Source organism: Typha latifolia, chromosome 1 (assembly GCF_019914945.1).
Source record: "Typha latifolia isolate L0001 chromosome 1, TyphaL0001v2, whole genome shotgun sequence".
NCBI lineage: Eukaryota > Viridiplantae > Streptophyta > Magnoliopsida > Poales > Typhaceae > Typha > Typha latifolia.
Window position 1 is genome coordinate 14468608 of NC_133086.1, and position 17895 is coordinate 14486502.

At 35.0% G+C, this 17895-nt stretch overlaps 1 protein-coding gene across 3 annotated transcripts in view; it reads right to left on the reverse strand.

The window, feature by feature from the left end:
• Positions 1-17895, reverse strand: part of LOC140785944 (phosphatidylinositol/phosphatidylcholine transfer protein SFH8-like) — a 39161-nt gene that overhangs the window by 13324 nt on the left and 7942 nt on the right. For all 3 annotated transcript variants that reach the window (XM_073134093.1, XM_073134073.1, XM_073134082.1), the window contains exons 4-11: positions 11858-11957; positions 3356-3622; positions 3179-3256; positions 2982-3083; positions 2847-2896; positions 2663-2762; positions 2468-2566; positions 2272-2388 (exon numbers count right to left, since the gene is read on the reverse strand). In XM_073134093.1, coding sequence (XP_072990194.1) covers positions 2272-2388; positions 2468-2566; positions 2663-2762; positions 2847-2896; positions 2982-3083; positions 3179-3256; positions 3356-3622; positions 11858-11957 — 913 coding nt within the window. The remainder of the gene's footprint in view (positions 1-2271; positions 2389-2467; positions 2567-2662; positions 2763-2846; positions 2897-2981; positions 3084-3178; positions 3257-3355; positions 3623-11857; positions 11958-17895) is intronic.

Below are 17895 nucleotides of genomic sequence, written 5' to 3' on the forward strand. Positions count from 1 at the left end.
AATACTTAGGGTTTTATCTAAGATTGTGATGTCTAATTGTTTTGATGTGCTTGGATTAGGTGGAAGCAAGCCTAAATGCTAAAGCTTTGAGGGACTACATTAAGGAGAAGAAGCTTAAAGCTTCAGGTTTGCTTTCTCTTTCATGTAAATTTGATTGTTTTGAAAATATAATATTCCACCATAATCAAACTCAATTTCTGGAAAATATCCTCTCACGATCTTTTAAAAGTGATCCCCTTTGGAGAACTAGGAGAGGGTATTGATCTTATTTCCATTGAATACACCCAATTAATCTTCTTTCCTTCCTCATCATTCGTATCTGTTAGCCATTGTCAGCTTGGAGTCATTTTTGAGAAAAAGGATGTTAAAAAAACTTGGCTGATGTGAATCAGAAATTCGTTTTGTATAAGAAAATCAGACAGTTGATAAGTGAGCTCCTTTTATGATTCACACATTGGTGTTTGATTAAAAAAGAAAAAGAAGAAGAAGAGTGATCTTATCTACGAATGCTAATGTTATGTAAGGTTCTTCTATGTGTTAGAAAGAGATGTTCTCTAATATCAACATGGTAGGAGAAGAAGAAGAAGAAGAACTTGGCACTGGCAATTAGAGCAAGAAAAGGGGCCAAACAAAGTAATGCCACTTCAAAGGAGATCACTTTTAAAGCTTGTAGACAAGGACTAAAATTTCTTTACTTTTCAATTTTCGATGTTTGGTTTTGTCCACCACTTCATTCCATCTCTGCATCTGTTTGCAGCACATGCACTATAAAAAAGAACACCTCATATCACACAACCCCCCAAGTCCACTGTATGAGTAGAATTGAAAAGCATATAGACTATTGAAGGATCCAATTCGTATCCGGTTGTGATCCGAATCCATATTCGATTTGTCTCCATATCCGTTTAAGATCCGATCCATATCCGATCAACATATGTATCTGTTTTGTTAGGATATTATTGTAAATATTGTTATATGCCTAATATTTGTATCCGAAATTCATATCACGGAGCAAGAATATGGATCTAGATATAAGTTGAGCATTATCCGATCCAATTTCACCCTTGCCCTAGTTAGATTGACCCTACTATATGCACAGATTAAGAATGCTTTAAACATTAGTCATAGTTATGTCCTTTCCGGTATTTAGGCACTAATATTCCCTTAAGCTTATGGTCAAGAACTGCAAGGAGGTGCTTGAGAAAGTGAACAGTAAATTGACGGGATGAAGAAGGATAACTGTCCCAAGCAAGTAGGTTGACTCTAATTCACTCTTCTATAAACATCTTATCCAGCTTTATGTTTAATAACTATGTGTTGCCTATTAGTATTGTTGAGGGTATTGCTAGGAATTCCAAGAATTTCCTTTGGGAAAAGAAAACCTCAAAAGGCACACATGATTAAGTGGAATATTGTCAATTTGTCTAAAGAGAAACGAAGTCTAAATATTCAGAATCTTAGATTAGCTTGCCTTTGCTTTTATAAATCCTAAAACCTCCAAAATCTTGAATAGTGCTAACCTTCTACGGCTTCTGCTCATGAGAAGTAAGTATGGCCAATTTAATCTTTGGGTTAACAAGAGATGGAAGATGTCTGAAATGTATAGACATATCCTCAATGCTAGCAAAGTGCTTACGGGTGGTTTTATCAACAATATCAGCAATGATAAGCCCGCCGGTATTTCAAATGATCCTGGGGTATTTTTTTGTCTGCCTCTTTCCCTTAAAACAAGCAGCTAATTGGCATGCTAATTACAACAGAACTTGTACGTCTTTCTTTCCATCAGATGGATCAGGATTTCCTGACTACATATGCATTTTGGGAAAAGATGTTGGTATACTTGATGCATATGGAAGCCAGGTGCAATTTTTTGGGCTTTTTGATTAATGAATTCTCATTTTAACTAAAAGGAAAAGAATGATGTTACCTTCATGTATATCAGATCCTATTCCTTAACACTAGCCCTTTCATAGTTTGTAACTTGATGTTAAGAAAATTAAGTACCAAACTGCCCCTAATTAGGAAGTAAGGCAACAGGTAATCCTGGTTATTTTGATGTCCAGGACAGGACATAAATAAACCACAACAAACCAAGCCTTGGCCAGCAGGAATGGACAGATATTGAAGAGGATATATTATAGCAAAAACAACTTCGTATATCTGAAGCATAAAAATCAAAAATCAAATTTTAATACCATAATGCATATAAAACCTTTATATATATATAAAATGTCTTACACCTATCGCACAGGCAAAAGAAATTCAACTTACTTCTTCACGAACTGGGGTCAACTGAGGATGCGAAATATAACTCCTTGATGCTTTTGGGGAGGTAACGTCTTCAGTTTCTGAACCAGACTCAGCAGTAGATGTATCACTACCCTTTATCTGACCAAACATGCAAAATCAGTCTTAACAATGTAGCAATTTGAGTGATTCTGAAACAGGAATAGGCAGAAAAACTTACTGTGCGATATTGTGGCTTAGCATAAGCAATAATTTTTCCCTCGCCATTGGAAACAGTTACGATTTGCCTAAAACATTGTGCTTCACCACTAAGGACCATCTGAATACCCGAAAAAGAAAATGAGGATTACAACTCAAAAACTAGAGTGGAATACCATAAAAAAGGATATTAGAAGGAAAAAAAAAAAAAGGAAACCTTCAATATGTTTGGGTCTTTCCAAGGGCCTTTTTCATATCTAAGGCATCCTCCATGTTCAGCACAGGTACAAGAACCACCAAGAAACTCTGGCAACTCACTGAATAATTTAGAACAATACAAAGGTGAAACATTAACCATACAAAGTTATACAACCAAGATGATCAAATGCTACAGCACTTACTTGGGATCAATTACTTCAAACAGCTTACTTTGGTATTTAGTCCCAAGAACCTTAAAAGAAATTCGAGAAGCAGTTTAATATACAATTTTGAATCTCTAGATGGAACTTGTCTTCATACGAAATTCAACAGCTTACATGAATTTTCGAAGTAGTTTTTGGGTCAAGGAAAGACTTCACAGTGTTCCACAACAGCCTAAAACCTGAGCCAGCATTGATGATAAACATTCGGTATAATGTCTGCAGGAAACATTCAGGAAAGATTTGTCAGACAAATCTAAGTACAGCAACCTGGGTCCAAGTTGAAGCAAAGAGTAGAAATGCAAATCACAAACCTCTGGGTAGTTATCACTGTCAATCTTTTGAAGCCGCATAATTAGTTCCCGGGCAGTCTTGCTGAAGTTCTTCAAACCCTATAGAGCAGTCAAAAGCATCATACGAGTAATTGACATGATTATTTCAAAAATGAACAGTCACACTTCTTTTGTAACTCCAATTATGGGGCAACATACCACGCCTTGAACGTCAAGAATGGTTGTACTTGAATCAATGTGCCTTTTGGCAGCAATAGAGCAAGCCGGAAATTTGGTTAAAAAGCTCCTCTCAAACTCCCTTACATGGTACCTTACATATCGATCCATTGTGGTTACTTGCATGAGTTTGTTGGGATCAACCCTTCCCAACCTTTCAATATAAACAGGTCTTCCCTCTTTGTCAACACCATGGTAACCATGTGGATAATATTGCAGAACTTCATTTAGCTCAGAGTACTCAAAATCCTACATCAGGTCACAATCAACATCAAAGCTGTCGAAATAATAATTTGAAACAAGAGGCCTATTGCACAACATAACAGCAGAAGCAAAATACAGAGGTACATCTTTCATGGGAAGTGTAGTTAATACCTAATATAGGGCATTCTCCCCAAAATTTAGAGGTAAGTTGAGGATCAATAACATCAAAATAGTGAGACAAATTAAACAAGCAATTTAGACTTTATATGGAGATTGAGAAAGGAGGAGAGAGATGGAGATTGAGAAAATAAATTTTTTTTTAGTTTTTAGACTTTATATGAGTAATTTATATTTGTATATCTTATTATTACTGTTTATTATTAGAATTTTTGTATTTTAAAATATATGTCGATGCAACTGATACATATCATTTGTTCGGACGGCCTATCCTGATCCCAATCCCGATCATGATACTTGGAATCTTAATATTTTCTGTTCAATAATTTACACAAATGTGTAGTGGTGCAGTAGGTTAGAGCGCTTTGCTCATAAAAGGTAACCCGGATTCAAATCCGAGTGTTTCCAATATTTAAGTGGTTTTTTCTTACTAGGCTAGTTAGCTTAATAGGAATAGAACAGGTTCGGAATTGAGCAATCCTGAGCCTAGACGAGCTAGCTTAATAATGCGAGTCAAGCTCGAGCCCATATTACTGGGCTCATCTTGACCCCAAGCCAACCTCAAGCTTGTGTTCAACCAAATTAGAGCCAAGCTGGCGCGAATTTGGGTTATTTATATTATACCCCTGGGCGACGACATTCTTTTACAAGATAAACTGTATTGTTCATCACATTAAGGGATTTTATTAAACCAACAGATATACTACCATCTACACAGTAGAATTTATCCATTTTTATAGGTACAATAAAATAGCTGACGTTTTCCAAAAAGGAAGGCAGAAATAATAAGGAAAGCACATATCACATAAAGAGACGGTGAAGGTTACCAATTTTCCTTCAAAATAGAAGCCAAAATGCAAAATCTAGTGACACGTTCAATAGCTCTATGGTCTAAAGTCTAAACAAGTATTATGGAGCAACTTAACTGTCAATCAGTTGATAGGTATGGCCCATAAAATGCTCTAAATATGCAAAAGCAAGCTAAGAAGAGAAGGGATGCAGATACTTCCTTGAGTGGCTCACTTCTATCTCCTTGTTTCATTAGATTATTATGCTTAACAGAATGGTTTTTTCTAGGGTTTGGATCTTAAATAATGGCTTTCCCATGCAATAAGTAGATTCCGATAAATTGGTCACTGAGCTCTATGCCTTCAATTGGTTAGGCTAGGGTTGTTCACGGTTTCGAATAGAATTGGGACTCCTTTAGATTCAAAAACTCAAGAGTTCCAAATGGTCATCAACTCCCCCAAATTGTGGCCCCACCGAATTAAACTAAGGAACATTGCCATCCATAATTTAAAAAGATGGTTTATTTGTCGCCTATGCAGCAACATAAGTGTAGTGGATATATTTCCTGCATATGCATTGTGTGGTCCCTATAAGCAAGACAATTGCATATGCAATGACCACATATACCACATAATGGACCTCATATGCATCGTACAAGCACCAGAAATGTGTATGCCTAGGGAAATAATATGATTATAATCTTCATGTTCATGGATAGGATTTTGATGAAGATCATTCTCTAAATATTATCTAAATAGTAGCTACTCTACCTTGTACTAGTTTATTACTAATAAAAGTATCTAGTACTAGTATCTTATGAACCTTAATTAATATATATATATATATATATGTTATGCTAGATAAGTGTTCCCAAGATGTCTATATTTCCTTTTCTTCGCATATGAAATCTAACCTTTGACTTAACTTTAAACCAAACCTTAACCTAAATCATGGATGTCCATGCCGACCGGCACGTAGCATGAGGGGTGCTGCATGGCGCCCCTCCTAATAGTTTCGTCGCTCGCCATCGATCTTGTCGTCGAACTACCCATTGCCAATCGCTGATCGCCGCTTGCCATCGCCCGAGCTCGCGTCGGGTGCCCTAGCCCGAGGGAGGAGAAAGAGAAAGAGAGATAGGGTTATCGGTTAAAAACTTAACCAACACGAACTCGGGCGATGGTGATGATGACGACGAAGGCGAGCGGCAAGCGGCAAGCAGCGATTGGTGACGGCGACGGCAACGGCAACGGCAACAGCGAAGGCGAAGGCGAAGGTGAGTATCCCTTACTTTTTTTCCCTCCTTTTACGGCACGGTCCGTGCCTGTGGCATGGCCATTGTTAACCTAAATTAAGCAGATTGCTTAATTAGTTCAGTATGAACAACCCACACAACTTCAGCTAACCAACCTTGACAATTGACTAGCCCAATTAATCAACTGAACCCAAAATTGTCATTGCACCATGTCAGATCCAATTTAACTCAAAAAAAAACTTGAAAGATTGAGAATTGATGTCACATTAAATATTTTCTACTTCAACTTGGAAGTCAGACAAAAATTATCTATGCTTTAGCTTAGATCTGATAAAGATATCCCTAAATCAAATATTCTTAGAAGCATTGTGTCCAACGGTCCAACCTTACCTTTAATTAATATAATGATTCACACCCTCTATTTTCACTATTTACAAATTGAGCCAAGTTTTTTCAAGTTTCTATTTACAAATTGAGCAATATGTTATATATAGTTTCAGTTTAAGTTAACCAAGTTTAGTGAATTGTCTCACACCTTGTGCCAACAGCTTAAGGGCACAAAAAATATCAAGCACCATGGGTCGTGTTGCCCAGTGTGGCAATTATGATGGACAAAGAGGAGGAAAAGGCATAAGTACAAGAGCGAAGACCAACTATAGGGCAAGAGCAATGGTGGTAAAGGAAAGATGGAGAAAAGGGAAGAGTAAAAAGCAATTGTTATGTGTACTATAGAGAGAAGAAGAGAGGAGAAAGATAAAAGGGTTTGTTGTTAAGTCAGGTTTGAGCTTGAATTGGCCAACCCGACCCGACCTAAACACAAAACACAGTTAACTTAATAGATTTTGACCTCAAGTCGGTTGATTCAGGATCTTACTACCCCAACTTGCAAGCCCTATTAACTCAGGAGGTATTTGGTTGTAGGGAAGTAAAGTGGGTAATTTCATAAACTGTTCTTTGTTTGGTTTAAGAAAGTGAGTTACGAAGTGACTTGTCTAACTTCTCCTAGATCGTAGGACTTCCTTATTTTTGGCCAAATACATTTTCTCTCAAAGGAGAGAGTCTACTTCCCAGCTTTAATTCTCAGTCATATGCAAGCATGTGACCACTAAGTTCCTAAAATATCTCATACTATTTTATTTCAAAAAAAAAAAAATTTAGATGTATACCCTTCTAAAATGACTCCAACAAAACTAATCTTTAAAATTTCATCAATTTAACAATAAAGACAAAAATACCCTTATTTTTTAATGATATTTATGTCTTTATATTTTAAGTACTAAAGATTTTAACCATGGATCCAAGTTTTGGCTGATCCCGAGTCGAATCGGCCGAAATGGATCCATGGTCGACACCCGATCTGTATCAGGTCAAGATCCGTCATACCGGCCATTCCCGCCCAATACGGATATTTTTCCATTGATACTAATTGGATCCAAGAAAGATAATACACACATCAATTATAATTGATACGGGTTCTCCACTTCTCTCTCTTTTCTCTCATTCTCTACTCTCCTTCCCAATTAGCGACATCCTTTGACCAAGATCCGACGAGCTCGACCTCCGGCGACCTCGGGTTAATATTTTATTTTTATTTTTATTTTTTTGTTTTCCCTTCTCTCTCTCTGACGCCTTATCTTTCTCTCTCTACCCTCTTTGAATCTGGCAAACCCCCTCTCTACTCTCTCTCCCTTTCTTTCTTTCTTTCCTCTCTCTCTCTCTTCTTCTCCGTCATCTCTGTTATTGCAACAGAAACTCTACTATAGTAACATAGAGTGAGATAGAGTGATGAGAGAGAGTGGACAGTGAGAGAGAGAGAGAGGGAAAAGAGAAAGGACAGAGAGATGAAAAGAATCAGAAAAAATGTTGCCTTGCAATAGTAAGAGAGAGAGCGGGAGGAAGAGAGAGAGAGAGAGGAAGATAGAGAAATGAGAGAAGAAATAAAAAATAAATAAATAAAAGATTTGCCTCGACAATAAGGAGAGGGAAGAGTGAGAGAGAGAGAGAGAAAGAGAAGGGAGAGAGAAGAAACAAAAAAAAAATTATAAAAAATGCTAATTATTAGTAAGTTAATAGATTTGTTAGTTTTTGGGCTTCATAGTAAATAATTATCATTTTCTTCCTTTCTTGTTAATTTTTCTAAATTTTTAAAAAATTTCCTGCATTTTTTAATAACATTTAGAATTTTAGGTAATTAAGAAATAGTTTGATCCAATGCGGACCGCTAATATGACTGATACAGCGGATACGTATCGTTTTTTCGGACGGCTAATCCCAATCTCGATACCAATTTTTAGAACCTTGATTTTAACTTATATTTATTAAAAACTAGCATGAAGAGTATACATTCAAATCTACGACTTTTAAAGTGATATACAGTATACACAAGTTAAATTTCAAAAGGGTATGAATAAAAATAAATCACTTTAGAGGGGTACAGATGTAAACAAATTCTTTTATTTTTGTTTTGAAGTTCTAAATTTTATTTTTTATTTTTCTCAACTAAACAATAAAAAGTAAAAAAATTCACAGTTTCAATCTCATACTCTGTCTCACCAAATATTAAGAAGTGAAAAGTTTTTGTTAAGAAGTAAGCCCCTAAAAACTTATACTTTCTAAGATTACTTCATTTTCCTCACTTTTTGGCAACCAAACATACTTTTAAATTACCAAAGCTTTAGGATTAAGTAGGATTAGGAAAGCCATTTTTCTCCTCTCCTGTACTTCCCATCCTCTGCCTTTCTCCCTCCATCTCTTTGGCCTAGTCCGCCTCCTTTACCGCACTACCCTTCTCTTCACCTCTATCTCTTATTTCATTCTATATACTAAGAAGTAGTTCTCTTGTCGATTATTTGGCTAGTAAGGGAATACTTGCCCAAAGGACCAAATAGGATAAGGGCAATAGGTTATGGAAAATAATGGAGCAACGTGACAAAAGATTTTCTTAGCAAACTATGAGACTAACATCAAAAGATTCTTGGTTTGGACAACAAAGGGGATGTTTTTTGTTGCAAAAAATGAAAATCAAAGTGATCTTGGGAAGTGGAAATTCCTAGGAAACTTAATTCCTAACATAAAGTTATTACTTCTAAGTGTTTGGTGAGAACAAGTGTGAGTTTGGAACTGGGAATTTCTTCTCTTTTTTTTATTGATCAGTTGAGAAAAGTGACAAATAGAAGGTAGGACTTCAAAGACAAAAAGAAGTGTTTTTGTTACATCTATGTCCCTCCAAAGTTCCTTACCATGTATACACTTTTAAATTTTATATTGGGTTAAAAATATGAAGGTCCAATGATTTAGGGAAAGTAAGAAAAATCACTTCCTAATTCACTTCCTGCAACCAAATAAAAGGAAAGTGGGGCAGTTCCAGAAAATAACCGCTTCACTTCCCTCACATCAACAACCAAGCATGCCCTTATGAAAAGTTAAATTTCCATATTTTTTCGAGAGAAATTATCAACATAATTCTCTAGAACCTACTAAGCCAAGCGCATGACCAATTAAAACATTGGATTAGCATAATTCCCCTGAGCATTAACAGATTGGGACTTTTCAATATACAAGTAGGCATATATGTTTTCTGAATGTTTTTCTCTTACTTTGTTTTTAATAGCATGAAGTAAGCAAATGTGCATCATAGAACAATGGCTCCTGCAATGTGGGTCCTGCCCTCATTGCACATGAGCCTTATCCACTAGGATACCCATTACTTCCTTTAGATATAGAGATGATAAAATGGCCAATTAGAAGCAAGGGCATATATTCCATTTAGCTATTTCAAAAGAATCCCGTAACTTACGTTCGTAGGATCCTCTTGAACCAGGTGCCCTTGTATCAGAATATATATTAATAATGTATTAGCTCAATAGAGAACAACTCATCCTTTTATTTCCTTTATGCAATAATTCTTTTGGAAATTACAGAAAGTCCACAAGTTGCAACAATGTAGAATTGTATAAGATATAGAGTTTAGTGATTCTTTTAACTGGAAAGAAGATAACAAAAATACTTTGACAAAAGGAGACAACCACTAGTACTAGGTTATAACTGAATTTGAAATAATTTAGTTGATTGAAATAGTAAGCGAGAGTCGAGAACTATCTCAATGTAACAACTTGTCAGCTTCTCTCCATTCTCCACATTGTACAACTCTTATCCATTATGAAATTAAAGAATCACATATGGATAGTCCCCCGCATTCTAGAACTCCATGCATTTCAAGAACTTCCTATTGATGGCGATGCCACACCATCACATTCCTCTCCATCGTTCACGTGCCCTACATGACAACGAAGAAGATGATGGCAAATGGGTTGGAATTAAAAGAATCCACAATGAAGATTCTTTATTTTCCTCAACACATTTCCATTTTTCTCCAATTCCATCGTCTTCTCCAATCACCTAGGGTACGGGCGGATGAGAGATCATCGTGCGACGGCAACAGAATGACGTAGGCAACAGCACAGTTAGTAATCTCCCTCTCTCTTTCTCCTATATTTCTCTCCTCTTGCATGGGGCCAATGGTGGAGCCTATACTCTTGCCATACCGGTCACCAGGAAGGCAATCCTTGCCTACCACATGTATTCTTGCTACCTAAACAAAATGTTATCCTTGGAATTCCAATATGTCTGCAATTGACCCAATTCAAAATGTATAGAATAGTAGGCCTAGCATATCTCAATTAAAACTTCCTGCAGTTGCACATCCAAGGGTTGCATCCGGATGAATCTTCCTTAAAAATTCTAAGACATGGCATGCCAGTAATTAGTAAATACATATGTGGCCAACATCTAGTAAGAGAAGAGGTTATTGATCCTCTAGGAGAACACTAAACCCTACAGCTTAATCTTTAAAATCGGACTGAGCCATACTACAACAACAATAATGACAAGCAGTGAATTCCAACTATTTGGGGTTGGCTATATGGATCATTTTCCTCTTCGTTAGAAAAAAAAAAAAAGCAATTTGTAAATCGCAAAGAAATTAATCAAACAAATATGAAAATGAAGTGTCGTAAGTTTTGTAAAAGAAGACATTTTCTAGGTCTAACTTAAACAAGCTTCACTATGTGTGCAGTACCACTTCTTAATTAACTACTTCACAAATTAATTTTGCAACATGCTTTCCATATCCATCAAGGTTTCGAAACTCGGTATTAAGATTGAGATCGGCCGTTAAAAAAAACGATACTTATCGGCCGTATCGGCCGCCTGTATCGGATCGAACTACTTTTGATTTCGTAAAATTATAAATAATATTTAAATTGCAGAAAATTTTCTAAAAATTTATAAAAGTTAAAAGAAAAAGAAGAAATAAAAATTAATCACATATGAACTTTAAAAACTAAAGAAAAAACTAATTCAAAATTGTAATGAATTTCGACTTGAATTAGACAAATTTTTATATTCATAAATTACAACTGCAAAACAACATGAAGAAAGAGATCTCTTTTTACTGTTGTTCTATAGCCATAAGAAAAAAAAGAGTTAAAAAGTGGGTGAAAAAAAAACAAAATCATCTGAGTTCACCAAAAGTGTAGACTAGCCAAAAAGGCTCGTCGAAATAGCCGCTAAATGAACTCGGTGAAGTGTGAGAGTGAGAGGAAGTGTGTTTGAGAGATAGAGAGTAAAAACTAAAAATTTGAAAAGAAAGCAATTGATGACATCAATTATTAATATCTCCTAGGTTAGATACATTTTAGATTCGACCTGAATCTTAAAAAAATTAATTTCAGCCGATAATATTATTTTCTACCGATACGGCCGAAATTGGCCGATACCGTCCAATACGGCCAAAATTGGCCCAAATAGGCTGATACCGACCTATATTGGTTGAAACCAACTGATACCAGCCAAAACCGAACCGAAACCGATCTAATCGAGATCGGTTATGGCCGATCCGACTCAAAATCAGCCGATTTTGGGATCCATGATATCCATGGACATCTCCAAATATGATTTAAAGAAGAGTTAGATGCTTCTGATTTCAAGTTATAATTTTGATGTTAGAATAAATTAAGATCTGCATTTTATATCTTTTGCATGATTAGAAAAAAAGAAGCTACCTCAACAATAGTATCAACATCGTACTCCTTCCTCCATTGAAGCATTTCACCCCACATGTGCTTTGCTTTCTCAATATCAAACTTCCTTGCTTTCAAGAATCTAAAGAAGTCAAATTTTTAACCGCATCAGATACAATATTATAGTTGTTTTGGAGAAATAACATCTGATGATTCAAAGCTAATGTCTAATATAAGGTAAATGTGTTATAATAAAGAAAAAGATGGGTATTGAAAGTTTCAGCTTTTTCTCACTTATTCAGCTTTGAGAAAGAGATATACAGCCCAACAACCTAGAGGACGTAACTTGATTTAACTATTGCGGTGGCAACGCCACAATAGTCAATAAGCCAGAAAAGATCAAAGGCTCTCTTGGACATGCACACCACACAAAAAAGCTAAACAGATGTGCATGTAAACACAAATATCAGGAAGGACATATGAGCTGGGGATGTAAAATAGAAACTGTACAAAATCAAGCATGAGTATACAGAAAAAGAAAATGGGATACTGTTTTCCACAAAGGCATCCAAAACAAACCTGAGTGCTTGCTAGAATGTAAAACTCATTAATTGTCATTTATTGAATTGCATAGATTTGAAGAGACAAGGAAAATTGTTAACAAGAAGAGAGATTATTAGTCCTAAGAATTCTTAATTCATGGAGAATAAATGGTAAAGGACATAAACATACAACACCAGTCAAGAGTTAAATAGTTAATACTTGGATAATAGGATGGCATGCAATTTAGAGATTAGGAATATAGCAGATAGTCATAATACTAGTCACAATCAGTGGATGCATGTCAATTATGGACTAAACAAATTGTGACAAGACAACTAAAAATATATTTCAAGTATTCAAAAGTCTACAGAGCAACAAAATCTTCCACCGGCCTAATTTTAAGTTGAAGTAGGTGGGAATGGGATGATCAAAATCTTAGCTATGAAATCCACTTAAGGAAAAGACAGAGGAAGATAAGGAAAAAGCAACAGAAGTGTTGCTAATTGAGAACTCCAATCTTGGTTAACAATAGAGACAGAAATCAACAAGTCTCAAAAAACGCTAGAGGTCATAAGTTTGTTATAAACAACAAAGTGTTGGGGGTGGCAACTACAAGGATTTAACCAAATTGGTAATAACTCCTATGGATGCATTGTATCAGTTATTTGTTTTTTAAATCATATAATTACTAAATGTGCTTTTCAGTTAAACACCTAATGTTCTCATTTTTGTGGTATATGTTTTACCTTTTATAGAAGAAAAGGATCGCCTTACTCCTATTAAGAATAGAGGATTTTATTTGGTTCATTGAACAAGATATTAAAAGAAGCAAAGTGCACTACTTGTAAGTGGCATGCACACATCTTTTGACACCAGCTTCCAGGACTAACCTCAGTAGTGCCTTGTTACATTCCCAATTTAGTCGTTTGACCTGCATTGGGATTTTACATTTTTTGCCCATCTGATTTTAACATTTATAATAGGTTCAAGTTATCTGCTTTACTCCTATCAAGAAAAGACGATCGAGTTTGGTTCATCAATTAAGGCTTTAAAGGGTGCAATTTGCACTGTTGCGCATTAGTAGCCTCATAACACACCCAACCCAGTTGTTTGACCTCTGCATTGAGGTTTCCAACTTTGAATGCCATCTGATTTCATAAGCACAATTATCTGGCTTCAATTTGCGTCCAAGTTCAGTCCAACAACCCCTCAAATCCATTATAATCAATGATAAAGAGTTCTTGGTCAAGTTGGATTAGGTCAAACTCTAAGTCTCTAACCTGACTCGATACCCTAATCTTCTTGCTCTTCTCCTAATCACCTCTACCTTTGGCCATAAATGAAACCTAATCCACATTTGTCTTAATCCCTCTTCCTCTCCCTCTCCCATTCCTCCACTTCCTCTCTCAATCCTTTACCTCATCGACAACCCATTATTCTACCTCTCCTTTCCTTCTGCTCTATCTCCTTGTCAAACTATTGTAGTCAAACTGCCTCATGGAGGACACACGGGCTCATCCAACATAAAATGCAAGAACCGGAAAAAGAAAAAAGGCTTGCACGTGCACCCCCTTCCCTCTCCTTCGCTGTTACGCAGCGACAAGATAGCAACGAGATTTTTGGCCACTCCGAATCCAAGTCAGATCCCAAATAAAAATTTGAAACCTACCATATAAATCAAAACTCAAACCTTATTCTTTTACCCTTGCACCGTCCTCTATCTCGCTCGCTTTCTCTCTTTCTTTCTCGTCGGAGCACCCACCATCGAATTAGAATGTCGGAGCACTGCCTGAGCAATCGAAGACTACTCTACAACTCACCGATCAGTCCTCTCCCATCCTTCATATTAAATTTAAAGTTTCATAGGTTAGAATACAAATGCCTATTTTTTTGGGTGATGCGACGTCATCAGTAATAAAATAAGATCATGAATCCAAAGAATACAACCTAATAAAATAAGATTGTGGAATTGGGCTTTAAGCCCAATCCATTTAATTTTGGTTTGATGGGCTCTGGTTAGCCGCTACCCAACCCGGGTGTTAATGGGTTTTGGGCCATAAGCCTAACCCACTTATTGTTTTGAGTTAGCTACGGACCAACTACAGTCCAGCCCAACTCTTTGGGCTTAATTTAGCCCACTTTAAAAAATTAATTAGTTTTCAATTTTAAAAAATTATGATAATAGTTATATTAAAATTATATTATTTATTCATTATTAAAGGTGGTGATTGTTAGCATGTGGACTAAAGATTTCAATCATTTTATTTAGACTTAGGTGAATGAGTTCGCTCACATATTTACTCGTCTTGTACTTCATGTTTATCAAATCATGTATTTATCTATGTGTAACATATTATATTTTTGTGTGCAAAATAAATGACTCAGTACATTATTATACTTCATACAAAATAGCAATTTTAATCATGAATGGCCCTGTGCCAATGGCACAATCTCATGTCGAGTCATGCTGACCGACACGGATGAGTGCCATTCGGCACAATCGTGTGCCGATCATTACGTCATGTGGAGTTCTTTCTTTTAAATTTTTTCTATTTCCATCAATCATTATCAAACCAACTTTAGTCATTTTCTTAACAAATATGATATAACATGCAGAGCGTATTTTTTTAACTTTTTCTTATTTCCATCAATTAACTTTTGTTAATTTTGGAATGACAACTCAATTGTCATGTTTGGAATAACTCATGCCTAATTTTTGTTTGTCATTCTCTAATTTTCAATCAAATCATGTAATTATCATGTTTATTCATTTAATCTTATTTCTTTTTTATATTTTTCTTATTAGCATCCATCAACTATTTTAAATATTTCTAAAACTCTCATGAAGTGTTAAACACAATTATTATTATACCATCATATCAATCACATGCACCAGAGCTACAACATCCTTATTCTACTCCAAATTCACAATTTACATATATTTATAGTGTGCATGTGCCTGTGTCGGTGCCAATCATTCCAATGCATGTTCAATATCCATATCATATCATAAGAAAATTATAAAATTCTTATTTGTATGAAAACTTTGTGAGACATTACAACAAGTAATACTATCAGTGGATTAGTTTTGAAAAATATTAACAGTATTTAATACAATATTCTCGTGTTATGCTTATGCTAGCAATTAAATCTTTGATCATCCTCATCATTCTACATTCAACTAGATATTATTTTTAATTATTGAACTATTATCAATTAATATTATGTGTTGGATGTTATTAACTTATTATATGTTTAATTATATTATGAAATATTCGATTATATTATAGAGTGTTTAATCATTAATATTAGTTTCAATGAATGTATTCAATCATATTATGTGTTGAATAATATTTATATTTAATTGTTATTTTATCTTCAATAAATAGTTTAGTTACAAAAATAATCTAAAGAAAAAGCACTAAATGTAGGTCTTAGTATATATATTTAAATCAAAAACCAATGATTGACATACCGAAGACATAAAAACATCTCAAAATATCCTAAAAATTTAATTAAAAATACTATAGCATGCCACTGGTATATAGAGGCGTGCCAATGGTAGCACGGCACGGCACGTGCCACTGGCACAATTGTTGATTTTAGTAACCAAGAATATTACTAAAAAAATATAATTGATATTTGGTATACTCAGAAAACAATCCCGACATAGATTTCTTCCGACATTCTGTTATGACTCAAGTCTACTTAAAACTCTAGAAGAAAGTCTAGAAAAAAAAAATCCTAGTTTAGATCACTGCGCTGACTTTCTTAGATAACTCTGACGAGGTTAGAGAATAGTCCCTGATTCAATCAAAAAAATTTACACAGTGACTCTAATCTCTCTTAACGATCAGTAGAAGAGACAGGGTGAGCTTATCACATAGTGACACCTTCCGGTAATCCTAACTGGATCTGTTATGAGAAAAGGACTCGAACGCAATCTTGAGGTAATTTCTAATTGATGTGGATTCACAGAGCATTGACCCAATTAAGACATATGGCATTGTTAATATTAAGATAATTTCAACATATTAATACGAAGCGTGTTATGAATTATGATTTACATCATTATTACCCATGTTGATATTATTACTATTGTTATAAACATGCTTAGTAAAAATGTCATTTTGTATCGTTGGAATTGAATTTATTTAAAATTATAAAGTTTTGATTTATTTAGCTTTTGAGTGGATTCCACTCACTGAGTTATAGTTATTGGCTCATGAGAATCCTCTTCTAATATTTTAGATATTGGCCAACGTGACAACTAAGTAAGATGCACTGGAATCCTTACCTCCACTTAGGATTTTACTATTTTATCATTAGATAGTATTAGACATTTTATTCTAACCATCCATTATTTTAGTTTAATTAGTAATACAATCCGACCATGTGGGTTAAGTCAATCGAGTCAGTTGAGTTAGGTCGAGTCAAATTGAGTTAGTTAGATACCATATTGCATTAATTTTAAATAAACGGATAATCTGCATGTGCATCCGATCCGCTATAAATTTACTCTTATAAATAGGAGCGGTCATAAGTTGATTGTTATCGTGAAATAAAACGTAAGCTTAGTCAATTTATTTTTATTGTCTTTATCTTTTATTATAGTCATTACATCGTTTTTATCTTCATAGGAGTAGATCGTAACCATAAATCCACCTTCAAGCACTTAGCCACCATCCTCCGCCACGAGCCATTTTATTCTACAGTCGTCCACCCCCACCCTTAGTCGTTCGCCACCCTCCGACAACTGCCGCAACATTGAATATTTACTAATCTATCCCGTTTTGACCTAGCATCCCGATCTCCATTTTGACTAGCTAGCATCATTTCACTGTGACGCATCGCCAAGAGTTCATCTTTCTTTTGATGCTCGATATTTTTCATTTTCACTTCAATACTTTGGAAATATCATCTTCATATCGACACTTTGGCTAGACTTCTTTCCTTCGACGTGCCGCGTTTGTTGTCTTCTCGTCAATGTGTCATCTTCACATCAACGCTCCACCTCCTTTATCTTCTCTGAGTAATTATTGCAAACATTTTTATTTAAATAAGATATTATTTAGTTTAATAGGCATCGTCTATAGTCTTTTTTTGCATGGAATAGCAAACCAATTTTGAGAATTAAATTATATGACTGGTATTTTTTATTATTAAGCTAAGGAATAAATTGAGAAGGTAATAATAAGCCAGTAGCTTTAAATTTGACCATTTGATATCATTAGTTTATTGTCATAGAATATGCTTGATAATTAGAGTTCTACCTTACCTTTACACGGTTACATTATCATGAAGGCTTTCTCTAGAATTTGTAGATTTTGTAATTCTAGGAATGCATTCTTCTTATCATGATTATGATCTTTCTTGAGCATTGCAGCAATTTTTGGAATTAATTAATTTGACAAAAAATTTAGAGGAGAGAAGTATTTTCTCTCATTTGGACAGAAATTTTAGCCAAAAATTAAGGAGAGAAAAAATAATATTTAATGGTTACTTTCTTGTTTCTCTAGATGCTAATATATTTACTT